Genomic DNA, 19,711 nt, shown 5'->3' on the forward strand with positions numbered 1-19,711 from the left:
GTATGAAAAGAAAGATCACATGCTTATTGGAACAAGATTTCACAACTCTTCAATTTATCAACTAACATTGACTCATCTTTAACACTCACTACTCAGGTGAAGCAAAGATACAACAACCTCTGTGTAAACCAGTTGCATGAATGGATGACAAAGAATCAATGTTTAAGTACATGTAATTAAAGATTGCAAGTTCAGCCATATAAGAGCATTAGCAATGTGTGTGAACCACTTTCATTCACCCCCTCTTAGTTATCCAATTAGAATTTGCCATATCATCTAGTTAAAAAAATTAAAACAATTATTTTCTAAATAAAACAATAAGATTAAGTCATAACCACTCTTTTATAAACCAAAACCGATATATAATCTCGTTTAATTACAAAATCTAAACCCTAATTCTCTTTTGTAAACCCAAACCGTCATTTAAACTCGTTTAATCGTAAAAAATCTAAACCCTAATCGTACTTTCTAAACCCAAACCGACACTTAACCTCGTTTAATTGTAAAATCTAAACCCGTTTATAAATCCAAACCGATAGTTAAACTCGTTTAATCATAAAATCTAAACCCTAATTCTCTTTTGTAAACCCAAACCGTCATTTAAACACATTTAATCGTAAAAAATCTAAACCCTAATCTTACTTTCTAAACCCAAACCGACACTTAACCTCGTTTAATTGTAAAATCTAAATCCATTTATAAACCCAAACCGTTATTTAAACTCGTTTAATCATAAAATCTAAACCCTTACCTTTTCTAATAAACCTAAACCGATACATAATTTCGTTTTAGTGGCAAATTAAATTTTATAATTAAATAAATTTTTTATTATTAATAGGTGGCAGATTTTGATTGGATGAAATAAAGGGGATGAACCTCTTAGGTTCACCCCTAGGGGTGAACCCAAGTATTTTTCAATTTTTAATAGTTTAAATGTATTTAAGATACTTTTTTAAAAACCAATAAAAATGACCTTCAATAAATGCTCGTGAGAGATCATTGGTAGCAGAGGCTCGTGGGTCCCAGTTGCACAACATGTGAGAGACCTAATTTGGGCATTTCGCGACAGCTGTCCTCCCACACCCGAGTGTAATTCTACACGTGGGTGCTAACTTTTTCATTATTTTCTGTTTTTTTATTACTCACACCCTCCTAAAACTTATCCCACTGCGTATGGTCTAAGAATGTTTTATTTTATAAATTTTCGAAAAAGAGTATGAAAGAATGGATTCTCTTCTTCCATCTTTTCTTTTGTTCCATTTTGGTCACAAATTCAAGAAAATAAGACTTCAACGCTAGATGTTTTCAAAGACTTGCTTGCATACAGGACATATCTTAGTGAGTACATCACTAAGAGTTTATTCGGTTCCGGATTTTTCGGATCGGTTTCGGATCGGTTTTCGGATTTCGGGTTTTATGCCCAGGCCTAGGCACAACCAACACCGATACGTCCTTGGCGTTGCACATTTTGCATCTCATCCTCTCTATCCACATGTTGTTGTTTGACTGCGGCCCTCGCCTAGTTGAAAACCAACTTGTAGTTACGGGTCGGTTTATACGCGTGGCCCATTAATTGTATATTACCGCACCGACCGACAACTTTTCCCTTTTTTGTTTTTTTCTTAAGAACCCATGGCCCAGTAGTTGGCCCAAATAGTCCAATTGGTCAAATAAATTGTGCGCTTATGATTTTCCTTTTCCAGCTTATCTCTAGCCCATTTCAAAATAATGCTGATGATCAGCACTTGGTTGGTTCTGGTTAATAAAGTGAGGCATTTCAGTAGCAAGAGACATCATTTTTAATATCTAAGCCGTAAATTCGTATCAAGAGTAGTAGGTTTTATAGGCTAAAGAAAGATGATATACATTAATCTACATATTTTTTACTTGCGGAATCCGTCAACACACATCGTGATCGGACTGAACTTTGTTTCTTGGGGGCTTCCCAATCTGCAAACAATCAATGGGAGGAAGAGTAGGAGTGTTGAGCTCACCAAATGTCTGCCAACAATAAGCATCAGACATTCGATACTTTTCTTGAACCGGTTTAAGCTCTATCGATGATAACTGCACATCTACACACGGGAAGTTATCGCTACAAGCGAAATGCACCGGTTTCACGGTGTAGGTTCCTTTTATCCTCTCGTAAGTCACTCCTTCCACTGCAACTGCTGATGTCTGGTTCTTGCATTTGCTGTGGTCACAGTAGAATTGGTCAATCATTATTGGAATCTGGACTTCGTTGAGCTGAATGTTTGAGAAGATTATCCCTTTCACTGATCCTACTCCTCCTTGCCATGTCTTGATCCTAACACCTGTCATTGTGTTGTGCATAGCTACGTCTCGCACTGTTATGTTCGAGACACAGGCTTTTGTGCCTTCTTTGCCGAGACTACCAATGCTGATCCCGTGGCCCGGTCCACAGTTCACATTGTGCACATACACATTCGAGCAACCCGTTTGGATCGAGATACAATCATCTCCTGCACACATACATAGAGAGGAGACACCATTAATCCAAAATTCAAGATCATTCAAGATTTCAAGATTCAAGATTTCAAAATTCAAGATTGGAGATCATACCGCAAGCGAGAGTAGTGCTGTGAATGAGGACATCTCTGGTGTTCTGGAGGTGGATTCCATCAGTGTTTGGACTGTCACCAGGTGAAGAAACGGCTATGTCATGCACCACAACCCCTAAGCAGTCGTCGAATTTGAGATGACACTGAGGACTGTTTTGGATCGTTATACCCGTCACTTCCACGCCTAAACTCCCAGAGAATCTCAATGCCTAAATAAAGAACACAAATCAATAAACAAACCAATGCTAACAATCACACAATACCAAACTCTTTTTGTTTTTCATTTCTCACCGTTGGTTTAGTACTTGGCATTCTCCCATCTAGCTCACTTCTTATCTGTCATATGTAAAACAAAACAGAGTTTGATCTAAGATACAAATTGTGTGAATGAAACAATGAAGAAAAGGAAAAAGAAGAAGACGATGAATTTACCGGCATTGGAGGGTTTTGGTGAACAGAATTGTTCAAAGGGATGATGAGTTTGGTTTCACCATCACTGAAAGGATCATCTTGTTGCCACCAACCAGAGCCTCTTCCATCAATCACACCTTTACCTTGTACTTTAATACCTTTCAGCTTTGTGAAATCAATCCACCACATTAACCCTTTTCCCCATGTCTTTGAATCCGTTGGAGCTATGATCGTACCATCAAGCTGCGAAAATTCACAACAAAGTTTAGAATTTTTTTCACTAAAGTGATACACTTTTTTCTATATAAAAGATCAATTCTCACCTGAAACACAATGTTAGCTTGACAATAAGGACCAGAGAATGAGATCGGTCCAACAAGGTAAGTGTATTCAGGCGGTACAAGCATCATCGATGCTTCGATTTTGCAAGCCGCTGCCCAAGCCGCTTCAAACGCCTGATAACATTATGTAGCTCTGTTAATTATTTCATTAACTAAACTTAAAACCACTAATCACCATTTGTTATACAGAGCAACTCAGTAGTTAAGGACTTATGGTTATCAAGGCTTGTGAATTGTGGTCCCATTTGTAATCTGTTATTTCTGTTGTCACTTTATATTCGTTTGTCTTTTGTTTTTTGGCGCGTTTCAACATTGGAGATAGAATAAATAAAAAAGTTACGTGACTTTACAGAAACAGAAATCTTGAGCTCTGTTTTTCTCTTGTTCTGTCTCGTGATGTCTCAACTGTATTTGTCTTTTTTTTAATTCTCATGAAAACGAAATACTAAAATGCTCTAATTAATCAAATACAGTCAAACACTAGGATTGAAAACTGTACGGGTAACGAAATTAATGAGCTTTTCTATTGTACCTTAGTGTCATCACATTTGCCATCACCCTTTGCTCCAAAATCCATCACATTGAAAACTTGAGATCCCTTTTGCGGCGGAAGAGGCGGTGGTTGGACTTTTGGTGGCCGTGAAACCACCGGAGAGTTATTGTCGCTAGATTTTGGCGGCATTTTCAGCTTTGGTTTCGGTTTAGGTTTAGACTTGTGATGATGGTTGTCGTTGTGGTTGTTGTGAGAACTGTGGTGGTGACTATTCCCATGGCTCTTTGGTTTCTTGCTTGACAAGGAATCAGACAAGTCAGAAGAGCTTCGGTGGCTATGTCTCCAATGTCTTCCTCTTCTGGCAATGCAGGTCTCTAGAGTCACTGACCAGACCAAAACAGCCATTAATATCATCATCGTGATGCTTCTCAGACTTAGACTTCTTCTCATTATCATTTTTTTGTTGTCTCAAAGAAGAGTGTTGTGGTGGTTGAAGAAACTAAAAGACTTTGGTTTCTTTGGTTTCTGGTTTCGGTTGAAGAAAGAGAAGGTTTTTTAATGAGATTTATATAATAAGGAAGTAGTCCAAGAATGTAGAGAGGCTCACGGGTTTTCAAAATGGAATTTTATTTTAAAAAGATGGAAAACGAAATTGAATCAATGGTGTCCTTTATTTTCCATATTGTTGATAAGTAACTTATTAAAAAAAAAATTACTAAACAAATGAATAGATCTAAGCTATGTACAAGTTATCCATATATGATATATAATAAGACCGTAATGTTTGATTTTAGTAGGATATTTGTTAAATAATGTTAATATTCGTGGTTACTCGTGAATTAGTATTTGGAGCTTAGCTTATGGGTAAATGATGCCAAAAGTAAAACCAAAGCAGAGGGTTTTTTACCATGGGTAAAAGTTTTAAGTCTTACCCGAATCAGCCAAAACCTGAGTAGTGGAGGACCTAATAAGTAAAGAAAAATATTTGGGTTCACATAAGAGGTTCACTCTCCTTTATTTCATCCAATCAAAATCTACCATCTAATAATAATAATAAAAATTTATTTAATTATAAAATTTAATTTGCCACTAAAATAAAATTAAGTATTGGTTTAGTTTATTCGAAAGGGTTAGGGTTTAAATTTTATGATTAAACAAGTTTAACTATCGGTTTGGGTTTATAAACGGGTTTAGATTTTACAATTAAACGAAGTTAATTGTTGGTTTGGGTTTAGAAAGTACGATTAGGATTTAGATTTTTTACGATTAAACGAGTTTAAATGACGGTTTGGGTTTACAAAAGAGAATTAGGGTTTAGATTTTGTAATTAAACGAGATTATATATCGGTTTGGGTTTATAAAAGAGTGGTTATGACTTAATCTTATTGTTTTATTTAGAAAATATTAATTGTTTTTATTTTTTTAACTAGATGACATGGCAAATTTTAATTGGATAATTAAGAGGGGTGAATGAAAGTGATTCACCAGGGATGAACCCAAGAATTGGTCATAAGTAAATGAGTCAGGGCCTCAGGGGTGATGATACACTGATATGTATACCACGTGGAAACTAATGGTTGGTTAAAAGCTCATCTAATTAATTTGGTTGCCAAGACTTCACATAATTACATATATAAACACATGTATGTGCCAATGACTGTTGTATAGGAGCACCATGAAGTGGGGATACTTAAAATGAGGTGTATATTCAATTTTAGGATCTTGCTTTTTGTTTAATTTGGATATAGATGGGTACAAGCATGTGTGTATGTAATACATGCATGTGTTGGATCTGTCGTATTGGCATGATTAGAGTGTCGTATGATTTTCATATTTACTGTGGCTGTGTGGTGTAGAAGAAATTCGAGATGCCATATACAAAAAAATGTTACAACTGACGACAGATTAGAAAATCTGAATTCTAGTAAAATAAAATTACTAATAAAAACAAGCAAAACACAATAATTAATTCAAATTATTGTTAGATTTTTTCATAATTCATTTCATATGTAGTTTGTAATCTGGTCGCAACATTACATATGAGCTATTAGGATCCCAAATGGATAATCGAAATCTTTAACCAAGAAGGAAGTGGATATCAAAATCTCAAAACTAGATTCAAGAATAAGAAAGGACAGAATTGAAAGTTTCCTGAGAAATACTCTGTCTCATTATAATTTTCTTAAGAATTTGATATGTAAAATATTAAAGAATATATATATATAACGAAAGAGACTCGTGAGTGGGTCTATATGTTGTCAATGGGGCACTGATTATAACATCTCTTTTAGTACTCACATGCACTACTTCACGGGCATTGCTTTTGTATTCACAACTCCTCCAATTATTATTTATTATTTAATTATTTCTCTCATTTTTACTATTTTATATTTTATGTCGAATTTATTCTGGATGAAATTTCATTTATTGTCAATAAAAAAAGACTGCTATCAAAGGAAAGAGCAGAAACAGAAAACAGAAAGTAACCGAAGCTTGTTTCTTTAGGTCCTCATATTTTTATTTTTTTCCTCATATTTGTATAAAACACTAACTATAGTGAAAGTTTTGAAACAAAACGTTGTCGGCATTGTTTTTCTTTTCTTTCTTCACGAGCTGTCGGCATTGTTTGTGAATAATAATTTGTTTCTTATTTAGTATATCAAATAGCCAAGGCCTGAGAAAATTGGGGTAAAGACTTTTTGATCGGCAATATTGTGCTGCACATGGTAATAGTGAAATAATATTTTGGAGTTGAGTAAAACATATCGGGAAAAATGTCATTAAAATCCCCAACTTATTCAAAACGTTGATTTAAATCCTCAACTCACGACGAAACGAAATAAATATATAACTTATGTTGACTTTCCAAATAAATATTAAACTTATATTGAATTTCCAAATAAACACCAAACTTTCATTGACTTGGCCATATTAGGCATGACGTTAAGTGAGTTAACAAACAATGTTAACACCTGTTAGTGTTGATCAAAATACTAACAAGTATTCCTTCTAAACACAAAACGACGTTGTTTTGTCATAACTGTTCAATAAAATCCCGAGTTTCAAATCACACTCTATTTAGGGTTAGGGATTTTGCTCGATTTGGGGATCTAAGATTGACTTTAGGGATTTAATTCAATCGTTACGACAAAACGACGTCGTTTTGTTGTTATATGAAACAATGTCGTTATCAATTAACACATATGTTAACAGAAAATTACCTCCGTTAACGAGATCTATTAACCCACTTAACGTCGTACCTAATATGGCTAGGTCAACGGAAATTTGATATTTATTTGGAAAGTCAATATAAGTTTGATATTTATTTGGAAAGTCAACATAAGTTTGATATTTATTTCGTTTTGGTATGAGTTGAGGATTTATTAACCCACTTAACGTCGTACCTAATATGGTCAGGTCAACGGAAGTTTGATATTTATTTGGAAAGTCAATGAAAGTTTGGTGTTTATTTGGAAAGTCAACATAAGTTTAATATTTATTTGGAAAGTCAACATAAGTTTGACATTTATTTCGTTTCGTCATGAGTTGAGGATTTAAATCAACGTTTTGAATAAGTTGGGGATTTTAACGACATTTTTCCCAAAACATATTAAATGGATTTGATTATTAATTAAGTTTACTAAAAGAAAAACCAAAAAATGTAATCTGATGATTTTTGTGAAATGATGGAATATATCGTAAACTTTACATATAGGGAGACATCAATTTTAAAGTATATAATTAAATAACAACAAAAAATAATATTAGTTCATAACAGAAATTTATTATAAATTTCGTACATATCACTATAGTACTTTACCAATTATATATGTTTGGATGAAAAAAAAAAAAAAAAAACAGTCTGGTAGTTTCATAAATTACAAAAACCAAAAAAGTTGATAAGTTTCAAAAAAAAAAAAAAAATAGTATGATGTTTCTATTAGAATGTCCCACATTGCTTGAGATTAAGATCTTTGGGTAATATATAAAGGATGTGGCAACCCTTAACTCTTGAGCTAGCTTTTGGGTTAAGTTATGCCACATTCCTAATATGGTATCAGAGCCCAAGGTTGGCCCAACAAGCAAATTCCCACAAAAATGGTTTCCCACCTATGTAGCCCATATAAGTGGCATGTCTTGTTGTATTTTCGAGATGTTGGGTTTGGGCTGTTTCCCGTTGGACCGTTTCCTACCCACATCTCAAGGAGGCCTATTAGAATGTCTCACATTGCTTGAGATTAAGATCTTTGGGTAATATATAAAGGATGTGGCAACCCTTAACTCTTGAGCTAGCTTTTGGGTTAAGTTAGGCCACATTCCTAATAGTTTCTTACAATACTTTGAGTCTTTGATGATCAAATCATCAATCAAGACACAAAAACCACATAGAAAATTAGAGGGTTCTCGGATTAGAGTTTATATGTGGCTAATTTTCAATCATGATCAGATTATTCGAAACTAAGTTGTGTTAGTGAGTAAGGCTAATGTTTATATGTGATTTCAGGGTTGCGTTTAGGTATTATGAGAAGTTGACTGAACAGTGGAAAAAATATATTTTGGATACTTGTTCACCGGATCTGTTGGGTTCAACTTCAAACTATTTAACAATGATTGCCTTTAATAGATAAATAAAATTGTCAAATTTATAAAATCAAAATAAGTGAAAGTCGACTTGTTAAGTAGAGAATATCGAATCTTACCTTGAATCTTACCTTCACTTGCAAAAATTAGCTACGAGCCAGAGCTAATAAATGGTGACCAAAAAATAAAATAAAATAAAATAAAAAAATAAAAAAATGGTGACCAGCTACTTAATAAACCAAGTTACTTAAAATTGAAAATATTAAGACATTTGTTGATATATACATTTGCAATAATCAAGCATGTACGGATCAGCATAAACCATTTGTGGGATTCAGGAAAAGCTTTGTGCGCTCAAAGTTTTACACCATTTCTCTGTCAAGTAAAAATTAATCATTAAGAAATAAATACAAAAGAATGCTAACTTCAACTGAATTATTTAATTTCCATCCTGAATTTTGAGAATTAAAATCATAAATTATACGTTGTTAATCCATTCATTTACTATTCTGCAATAGTAAAATATCATGTGATGAACACACACACACAATATCATGGAGTATATGTTATTCGACAGAGTCCTCTTCTTGACAGCCAAAAAGCTGTTGGCTATGTAGGAGTATTTCTGATTCTTCAATTTATTAAAAAGAAAAATAAAACATTGTGACAAGGATATCACATGAAGCGTTGATCTTGGTAGTTACTAAACAAATATTCCAATCAAATTAAAATGGGGATTCTTTTATCTAACAAGGTAAACTACAGTGTGTTGTCGGATGATATACGAAACAGAGGGGATTAAATTAAGATTAATACGTTGTTTAAGAATAGTTTGATTGTTGGCTTTTGTATCAATAATACCTATACGAATTTTTGTCATGGTTTATTTTTGTGTTGCTTATGCTCAAATACGATCTTGCGTGCACACATGTTTACTAATGATCATATACCAGCGATTATCAATATGGACAATAGACAATAGTCGCAATAATGTTATTTTATACTGTCACGGTACACGAAGAAACATGTAAGTTAAGATCGTTTTCGTTAAGTTTAATTAATTTTGTGAAGTCAGAGAGACAGGAGACTTTGTTGGCTTCGTTACTTAGATTACAGGTACTTTCAGTTTTACAAACGCAGCATACATATATAGGTCCAAATAGATGCCTCTAAACGACCTTCTCTTTCATTAAGATTATCGATAATGCCACTATTCATTGTTGCACGAGACAAATAAGTACAAACTAAGCCTTATTTATTTCAATACTTTTTTCTGTTATAAGGAAAGAATCCTGAAGGATCAAGAGATGTGTCAGACAAAACATTTATTAAAACTATGCCTAAAGCTAACGTTGCATTTATAAAATCAAAGACTTATAGGTGGACCTAATATGTTGCCTATCTTTGTTGGTGCTCTTAGTTACGACGACGAGACGGTAAAAAACAATGTTCAAAAACTTCTTACACATATATCACTCATTTGCAAACTATTTGGAGTCTAAAATGTTTAGGCGTAGATTACTGTCTGATCTTTTATAGTATCCTTAAAGTAAGTTAAAAACTAAAATCATATTACACACCTATCTAAACCGATTAATCAGTCAACCGTATATGGTATGTGAATTATACAAGAATGGCTTTGATTATGTTCCATTACATGATAATGTGCAGTACATTGCAAAATCTAAATTATCTGGCCATGTAATTAATGTATATACTGCATGTTATACTCATTAAACCTATAAAGAGATGATCAGAAATACTATATACGTGGATGATTATAAATCTTTTATTTTATTTTTTATTTTTTGATAAAGGGAATGTGGGGTGCTTATAAATCTTGTTTTAGATTATACTTTTACGTATACAACAACTCATACACAGAATAAGTCAAGAATCTATGCGACAATTATATATATATATATTTCTATAATGTATAGATAATAATATGGACGAATCTGTAAGGTACACGAGAGTTTTGTAATTATTAGAACTGTAATAATAACAAAAATGTATGCCCTTTGACTTCACAGCTCGACTCTTTATGATCTCGTGCCACTCTCTCCTTTTTTAAAACCAAACTTATATTTTGTGGACCGTACCATTCATCTGATACGCCAAAAACTATAGTTACCTGTCTTCTACGTTTTTAATTAAATTCACGCATTTGACAAAAGAAAAAAAAAATCACGCACATTTGATGTATATTATAATTATGATCATACACGTAGTCAGAAACTGGGAATAAATTTTATATATATACTTGGAAGAATCGGAGAAATCGACGAAAATACGTTAATATGATTGAAATGATATTGTATACTCCGTCAAGTTGCTTCTTACTCCACTTATCTTTAATTCTTCATCAACATATGATATCATGCAAAAAGCAACTTAGTAAAATCTTTTTGCACGATATCAGATATAATCATATATATCCTTAAAAAATCATAATCATCATGTTTTCTATATTCTTAGACGCAGAAGGCTAGCCAAATTATCTAGTGCGTGTTAGTTAATCGACCAGTTGATACGTTTCTATATTAGTCTCGCAGTTAAAAAAAAAAACTTTTAATATTCTTTTTATAAGTAAAATATATTACGCATATATTGTGGTTATTATTTCTTTGATTTTGGATTAGTTAATTTTTGTTTTATCTTTTGGCTTTACGGAAATTAAAGGTGAGTTCTATAGTCTTCAAGCGTAAAGCCGCTCGTGAACTTTTTTTTCTCTTGTTATGCTTATTTTTTCCCTTTTATTGGCTCCCCGTGAACGGCTTTGCAATTTACCGTAATATCCTTCCATTAGTTCATGGTCTAATTCCTAATCTTTTTTGTTACAATCATTTTATAATTCTCTCGTTAGTGTTTTTGTTTTGATTGACTAATTTTCATATTAAGATAAACAATGCTTGGAACTAACAGATGAGTGTCAAAGATTTCGAGTTCGAGACATTCTGTCATTAAGGTGGCATTTAGTCTCTCCAAATAAAAATTTCTCCATACAAATAAGGGCAAACGGTGTATACTAACATGTAAGTCCAAACCGAAGATGAAATTTTTTTCTGGATATGGGACCGCTTTGTGGTAGGGCTTGTCACTATAAAAAATTTATCTTAATAGTTTTTTTTTTTAATTCTTTTTGCCTTGAAACCATATGTATAGGTTTTCAATCATTTGATTGCAACTTAAATTGTTTTCATATCTATGAAATAATTACAATTTAGCAAAAAAAAAAAAAAACTAACTAAATGTTGTTCTTAGATTATATAATCAGAATATTAAGTGTGCAAATGGTGATTGAAGTTGATGTGGATATTTGGTTAAGAGAATAAATAAACGGTCCAAAGTTAGATATTTATCAGCTCAAAGAATTCGTCAATCTTGTGCCATTAAGTTTAATTTAAGTGTCAATGTTCCGCAATTTGCGACAAGCTGATTTTAATGTGGAAAGAAAAAGGGAAAAAAATACCTAGCTACACGAAGTATACTACAATACATGGCTACACATCTGAAGTTTCAAAATGTATTCCTAACTACACAAACTATATGTATCGCATGCCCACATATACGAACTATATGTAGTCATGTCGCCAACATCACAAACATTTTTTCCGGTACACTTTTCCGGCGTTGACCAGTTTGACCGGCGTTGACCAACATAAATATTCAAAAAAAAAAATTTAGTTTTTTAACATTTAGAAAATTATGTTATTGAATCATTTATAATATTGTATAATTAAAAATATATATACAATATTCAATATAAAAATATTTTGTATATATATTCAATGCATTGATTTTTATAATTAGTTAGTTTCGATAATTTCAAAACTAAACTAAAAATAAAATAAAAATCAATTAGGTTAAATAATTGTAAATAGAAAATTTTAAATACTCTCTAGTTTAAAGTTTTTTGTTATAATATGTTGTTAATTTTTGTATCTAAAATTACTACGAAAAATTCTTTTAATAACACGTTAAAATAAATATTCGAATATTTAATATTTAATATGTGAATTTTAAATATTAAAGCATTAGAATCAAACCAAATTTTTGTGAATTTTATTTTACTAGTTCATTAGATCTTCTATCTTATAAATATTAAAACGAAACATTGTGATTTTTTATTTATTTTTAGGTGTTATTAAAAGAATTTTTGTAATAATTTTAAATACAAAAATTAACAACATATTATACAAAAAAACTTTAGACTAGAGAGTATGGAAAATTTTCCATTTACAATTATTTTACGTAATTGATTTTTATTTTATTTTTAGTTTAGTTTTGAAATTATTGAAACTAACTAATTATAAAATATTGTATATATATTTTTAATTATACAATATTATAAATGATTCAATAACATAATTTTCTAAATATTAAAAAACTAATTTTTTTTTTGAATATTTATGTTGGTCAATGCCGGTCAACGCCGGTCAAACTGGTCAACGCCGGAAAAGTGTACCGGAAAAAATGTTCGTGAGGTTGGCGACATGACTACATATAGTTCGTATATGTGGGCATGCGATACATATAATTTATGTAGTTAGGGATACATTTTAAAACTTCGGATGTGTGGCCATGTATTGTAGCATACTTCGTGTAGCTAGGTATCTTTTTCCCAAAGAAAAAACAAGCATTTTAATTTTGATGGATTGTAAATAAAATATACTCTCTTAAGTAGTACTATTTTTTTTTCGAAGAAAAGCAGCCGACCTCGCAATATTTACTGTTATGTTGCTTCATAAATTTGTCTCTTTTCCCAGTCTCTTGTCCAAATCGTTTTGTTCTCAATTCTCATTACTCTAGAGACTAGACCATCATCCAATCATCGTTCAACGTTTGGATGGTCGATGCATACATATGTATACACATGCATATCTATATATAATTTTGATACGGTATGTCAAATTAAATACAAATGTCAGTGATGATCACATGTATGTTATTAATGTTGTAACTCTTGTCGTTCTTATAATGAAATTTTTCAGTCGAAAAAAATGATTTTTCAAAATAAAATAAAAAATCTAACAACTTTAAAACTGAAGCTTCCACCTAAACTGCTCTATGATAAACCTCTAATTACTAACATATATGTTAATGAAATGTTTTCATGATCTCAAGTTCAATCTAATAGAAAACATTAGAAACGCCTAGTCCAAAACCAGATTGGCTGTAGAAACTAGAGAAAGTTTTGGGGAAAAACTCTTTATTCTGTCTTATTGATCTCAAGAAAGTTGATACAATATATATAGAAACTAATTTAGGTTTAACCTAAGTAGATTAGAAAATAGATAAACATGAATAAGTAAATATTCTAAATTTCTTAATCCTTATCACAATAGGATATCTAGAATATTATTTGACTTCGGCTTCACGGGTTTCATGGGCTTCACGGGCTTGGTCCGCTGTCTTGCTTCCCAAGTTACCTCAATATTGGCCATTCAAAGCTGGCTCTGCTTCTCCCTGAACTAGGTTTAATCAGTTATTTATTTCTGGTTAGGTTCAGTGAGTTGTTTTAGAAAAGGCCTAATAAGCCAATATGAGCTTTTTTATATTTTCTGAGCCCACTAAGAAGCAGATGCAGTCTACATATAAGACGACGGTTCAGGTTATATAATTCAAGCAATCGGATTTTTAAACGAAAACCGAACTAACCAACATTGGTTCGTTACTTGTTTAGGGTGAATAAAGAAGGCTTGCTCTGTTTCTCCCTTTTATGAAAACGTTTTACAAGGAATACAAGTAGACAACGGGACATATTGAGCTCTTTCTGGATTAGCTAAATATGAGTTTTGGTTCTCTGAGCAAACAAAAAACATGAACCCTTTTGCCAGGGTTCCTGTTGTCAACTACATATTTATAGTCTCCATGAAGCCGAAGAGCCGTGACGTTAGTGAGCTTTGTTTTATTAAATGTTCAATGTCTTAATCCAAAATTGCATTAAGTTTAGGCTGAGTCCATCATTATATTCACAGAAATCACTACTATGTAAATTATGGATTTATTAGCGAGTAGTAATGCTTGTGCCTAAAGGAAACACTGTAATTTCGTTTTCTCAAATTTATAAATCTTTGTAACCTTTGTTAAGACGTCACTTTAATGAAATGTTTGGACGTTAATAAAAAAGATATTAAAGATTGGAAGTTCAGCCATAAGAATGTTTCATTTCATAAATTTCTAGGTTCTTCAAGACTTCTAAACAGATGCAAAATAATACTCCGATACAAATAATTTTATATAGTAAAATATATCTTTTGAAAAGAGTTTGAAAGACTTATATAATGGATTCTCTTTTTCCATCTTTTCTTTTGTTCCAGTTTTGGTCACAGATTCAAGAAAAGAAGACCTGAACGCTAGAACTTTTCAAAGACTTGCATACAGGACAAATCTTAGTGAATACATCACATTCTTTACACAAACTCAAGTGCCGACATGGCACAAGCAACACCGATACTTCCTTCCCGTTGCACATTTTGCATCTCATCCTCTGATGAATCCCCATCTTGTTGTTGTTTGGATCAATGTATGATGAAGCTGCATCATCTATTTCACTGTCTCCAAACCCTTCTTTGCCTTGATCTGCCGCACCAATCACATTGTTGTTGTGTGACATTGCTTGTTGGAGATTTGCCTTTAAGACATTAACCACAGACTCATTGTACTTTGCTCTGTAGTGCCAATTCTGAGCTTCTGTTGCCACTTGCTTTATCCGTTCCACGAGCTCTTTATTCTTCTTGTTCATGTCATTGATCTCGTGATCTTTCTCTTGAAGCTTCTTGCTCACTCCTTTCTCTAAAGTAGTGAGAAAAGATGCGATATGTCTCTGTTTCATATCTCTCACACCTTTCGCCATTTGAGCTGCCTGAACCACATAAAAGCAAGCAAAAACATTACAAATCGAATAACCTTTGCACGCAAAAACAGAACACATGCAGAGACAATCAATACCTGGATCTTGATGAACTGGTGAAGCTCATCTTTTTGTCTATGGAGGTCAATCCGAAGACTATCATCGAGTGACTGAAAGATTGGAGAAGCAGCTACAATGCTACCACTAGCAGAAGTCACTGAAGAGTTGCGTTCATCGTCATCATAAGATAGTCTAAGACCAGTTGAGACTAGATTCTCTTTAGGCACTTCTTCTCGAACACTAATGTTGTTATGATTATAGTTCAAAGACATTTGAAGCTTCTGTTGTCTTTGGATGTTGTTACTAATGCTTTCGGCTTCCCTTCCTCTTTTGTTAGGCCGAATCATTGGAACGAGAGTATCGTTAGCAAAGTAGTTTACTGGATCAACAGTGCATCCACCTCCCACTGCACAAAAAGAAAAACAGAGAAAATACTAAGTTTCTCGAGTGAGCGACGTTTAGTTTGCGATAAAGACATTAAGAGAGAAACCGAAACTTACTGGTTCCGAGCAAGTGAAGCTGATTCGATTGTAGGTTTGTCTGGTATTGCAACTGGTTCTCGTTCATGAAAACCGGTGGTACAGTGTTTCCATTGTTTCCACTTAGCATCTTCCTCAAAAGTAAACGAGTAATTCGACTCTCTCTGTTGAATTAGAGTACTAACTAACACCTGCAGCTAAGGAAGAAGAAGAGACAAATCAAGATTTGACCTGTCTGTCTTAAGCAAATAATCTAACACAAATACTGAAATCAAAAACATGAATCATTGTCTATATACATTTCGAACTCAAAATACCAAACAGACTTACAAAGCAGAGAAGAGTAAAACGAGACAATGCTGGATCATAAAAACAGATATGATGCTAAATCTATATAATAAACCAAAATCTAAAGAGAGGTTGATTGAGAATTATAACCATTTTTACCTAAGAAATTAGATTTTCTATGAATTATTTGCCTGATAAACAGGGGATACAAAAGAGATTGATTGATTGGTTCAAAAGTCAAAGTTCCATATAAATATGTAACTTAACTGGTACTGATTTAAGGCAAATCTCTAGGTACATGGAAAGATTAACAAAAGTTCAAAGTAAAAATCATAACCCAGAAACAGAAAACCCTAAAAATATTGTAGTTTTCCAAAAAAGAATGATATAGCAAGAAGAAGAGGAAATAAAAATTATACCTTATTCAGAGATTTCTCAAAAGATTCATCCGATTTCACAAACTCTAGTTTCCTTCCAGACCCTGCATATATAATAGTTAAACAAAAATCATCATCAACTCAGAAGAAAATACTTTTTATATAGCCCATAATTTTTTTTCTGAAAAAAAAAGGGTTAAGAAATCGAGAGAGACGAACCGATGATTCAGGATCTTGACAGGAAAAAAAGAGAAGAAGAAGATGCTTATGAGAAGATGAAACGGCTATAGAAGAAGAACAAAACCCAATAAATTTAAAGCCACAAAAAATTGAAGGAAGAAGACAAAAGAAAGAGGCAAAAGAAACGGAAGAAGAAGAGAGAAAGAAAATGAAATGAATGAATGATGGATGGATGTGGTAAGCAAAGCGGGTGCGATGGAGCGGGACAGTGGTGGAAGAAGTGGGGGAAGTTGGGTTGGCGATTTTCGATATGAATTATTAATAAGTTTTTTTTTTGAATCATTCAAAACGAAACAAGAAAAAGAAACTTCAAAACTTGAGTAAGAAAAAAAAATGGTTGATAGTAAATGTAAACAAGAACCGTTGGTGGTGCTTTCTCGTCTTTTCTTTCGTGACTTGTGTATCTCTCTTTCATTACGCCAACTTTTCATTATTACCTTCCTCTTTTTTTTTTTAGGTTTCCTTCTTTTTGTTAAATCCCATAAAATTATAGCTTTGACTCATACTATATCGAACCTATTAATTGGATATGTAATATTAGGATACTGATATGAATAGTCAAATTTTGAAAACAGTTAGCTGAATAAAGTTGGCAAAAACGTTACATAACAATTTTTACTAGATTCATGAAGTTACTAGATACAAACATTATTTTCGATATGTAAAAGTATGATGAAGATTTTGAAAACGTGTCTATCACCAACATTGTTATTAATTACATGATCGTATTAAAATTACTTATTTAAGTTAATTTCTTTTTGGTTTTTGAAAACAAAAGTTAATTTCTCTTTTAGCTATATAACAAGTTTTAGTAGATTCATGATTTTTTTTTAATGCTTATATAGTATATAACATAATCATTTTTCGAAACGTAAACATAAGATTAATATTTTGAATAAAATAGTGAAATCATAATTTTTTTTGAAAACGGGTTTATCACCAATATTGTTATTAATTAAATGACCTGATAAAATTACTAATTTAGGGTAATTTAAGAAATTGTTCTGACTAAAACTAAAAGTAAAAACATTTAATAAAAATACAGAATAAGGTAAATTAAAAATGGTTGACAAAAAACAAAAAAAAAGGTAAATTAAAAATGTGGAGTAGGATTAAATTTCAGTAAGTTTATAGTATAAAAACCTCATTTCATGATTCCACATGTATCTAGTTAGAACCATTTCATATCAACGAGGATTTGTTTTTTTTTTCCATCGAATATCATCTACTACGACAGAGATTAGTCATTTTGAATGAAACGTATCGAAATATGAATTATTAAACCATTGAGTTCTTTAATATTTTTATAATTTAACTAGGATGTTACATGTGAACAATTCAAATTGGATTCTCTGGAAGTCAATACCACGAGAGACGTTAATGATATATATATATATATATATATATATATATATAGTTTAAAATATTCCACCGATTAAATCAATACCACGAACGACGAACACAGATGTTGCTATGCACATTATATGAACAGATATTTATATTTATAGAAAAATCAAACTCTGTCTCCCTATGTTTAAAACTTTAAATCACTCGACGACCATGATCAACACATATTTGCTACTATTTTATACTCCCTCCGTTTCAAAATATAAGAAGTTTTGGATAAACTTTTTTATTTCAAAATATAAGTCGTTTTTAAGTTTATATGCAAATTATATATTACTTTAATATTTTATGATTATTTTTATTATGCAGTTTCTTTTATGATTGGCTGAATTTTTTAAAAGTAGATCTTTTTAATCGGCGTGCTTTTAGCTAAAACGCTTTATATTTTGAAACGGAGGGAGTAATTTATACTAGTATAATGCCAAAAAAGAAATAATGAAATATGCAAAGATGTGTCTTTCACAAAAAATATGCAAAGATGTGAACGGTGATATTAATAATGAATAATGGTTTCACGTCAAATTCAAAGTCAGGCAGGACACGGATTCCACAGTGTGGGAATTATGACAGTCGAAGAAGAAGAAAAAGAGATGGTCAACTAACCCTAGGGGTATTCACGTCTTTTAACATGAATTTACTTACTCGAATTCATGCGACGGTAACGGAGAAGGTATCAACGACAACGTGTCCGCCGTGATCTCAGTCAATGTGTTGTGTGCATCATAGAAAAAGGAGCCGTTTAATTGCGAGTGGGATCCACGCGCCAGGTCGTTGGGCAAATATGGCGGGTAAGTTTTGGCGGGGAAATAATGAAAAAAGAAGCCTTATCTTATAGAGAGTATATATAGTTACCGTGACTTTCTCGAAACGTGGACCAGACTAAACCGTCGCACGCCAGATTTGTCGGAAGGTAATTATAGTTTTACTTGCTTAGAAAATTTGCAATAATAAATCGTGTAAAAATTAACCTTTGTAAAACAGGAATATTAATTTATCCAAATAAAAAGAGGGAATATAATTTTTGAAAAAGAAAAAGCAAAAGGTTTTCTAGTGGTTGCAACCACACAGACGCAATCAATTTATTATTAAGTGTAGTACTATTTTCCTTTTCTTTGTAACGTTACACGATATCCAATTAATATTTGGTTGAAGATTTGTTATGTTTATAGCTTTTGACTATGTCCATTGTCCAGTGCATAAACCTTTGCTTTTCTTTCAAGTTGTTAACAGCGATTCTCTAGACTGAAATAACATCTAATTTTTGTATTAATTTCAATATTGACGGTCTAAAGATCCGTTGAACATTATGTAACAAAGAAATTGAACCTGAACCACCAAAATTAAATTTTTTGTATGATTGGTTGTGAGACTTTCGGCTAAACTGATCGATCCAGCTTGACAAGTCTGAAAAGTAGAAGCCCCTCATGCATGTTTTGGTTGAAGGGTGCCGTAAAGAAAATGAACCATTGATGATTTGGTATATGTGAAAGAAATAAAATTTGTCTTCAATTTAATGGAAGAATTGGTCTTTCCAATATATATATATTCATAGGCGAGCCACCTTCTTTAATTTGTACGAGTTGAGTTCCTTGTTTT

General features: G+C 32.3%; 2 protein-coding genes across 3 annotated transcripts; both read right to left on the minus strand.

The window, feature by feature from the left end:
- Positions 1 to 1,775: 1,775 nt before the first annotated feature.
- LOC9328648 (polygalacturonase At1g48100) lies at positions 1,776 to 4,442 on the minus strand. The gene is made up of 6 exons (XM_002892540.2): positions 3,867 to 4,442; positions 3,317 to 3,448; positions 3,015 to 3,236; positions 2,874 to 2,918; positions 2,584 to 2,791; positions 1,776 to 2,483 (listed from the first exon to the last, which is right to left on the minus strand). Exons 1-6 carry the CDS (start codon positions 4,281 to 4,283, stop codon positions 1,900 to 1,902), a joined length of 1,608 nt encoding a protein of 535 aa, XP_002892586.2. The 5' UTR covers positions 4,284 to 4,442; the 3' UTR covers positions 1,776 to 1,899.
- Positions 4,443 to 14,625: 10,183 nt separating this feature from the next.
- LOC9328650 (BOI-related E3 ubiquitin-protein ligase 1) lies at positions 14,626 to 17,119 on the minus strand. Of its 2 annotated transcripts, none has more exons than XM_021015140.1 (5): positions 16,688 to 17,119; positions 16,511 to 16,572; positions 15,825 to 16,000; positions 15,363 to 15,730; positions 14,626 to 15,276 (listed from the first exon to the last, which is right to left on the minus strand). In XM_021015140.1, the coding sequence occupies exons 3-5, from the start codon at positions 15,931 to 15,933 to the stop codon at positions 14,746 to 14,748; spliced, it is 1,008 nt and encodes a 335-aa protein (XP_020870799.1). In that variant the 5' UTR covers positions 15,934 to 16,000; positions 16,511 to 16,572; positions 16,688 to 17,119; the 3' UTR covers positions 14,626 to 14,745. The 2 variants fall into 2 exon arrangements, with proteins under 2 accessions (XP_020870799.1, XP_020870800.1); XM_021015141.1 differs by having other exon boundaries at positions 15,825 to 15,994; positions 16,688 to 16,782.
- Positions 17,120 to 19,711: the final 2,592 nt, after the last annotated feature.

This window comes from Arabidopsis lyrata (genome assembly GCF_000004255.2).
Source record: "Arabidopsis lyrata subsp. lyrata unplaced genomic scaffold ARALYscaffold_1, whole genome shotgun sequence".
In the NCBI taxonomy this organism is placed as follows: Eukaryota; Viridiplantae; Streptophyta; class Magnoliopsida; order Brassicales; family Brassicaceae; genus Arabidopsis; species Arabidopsis lyrata.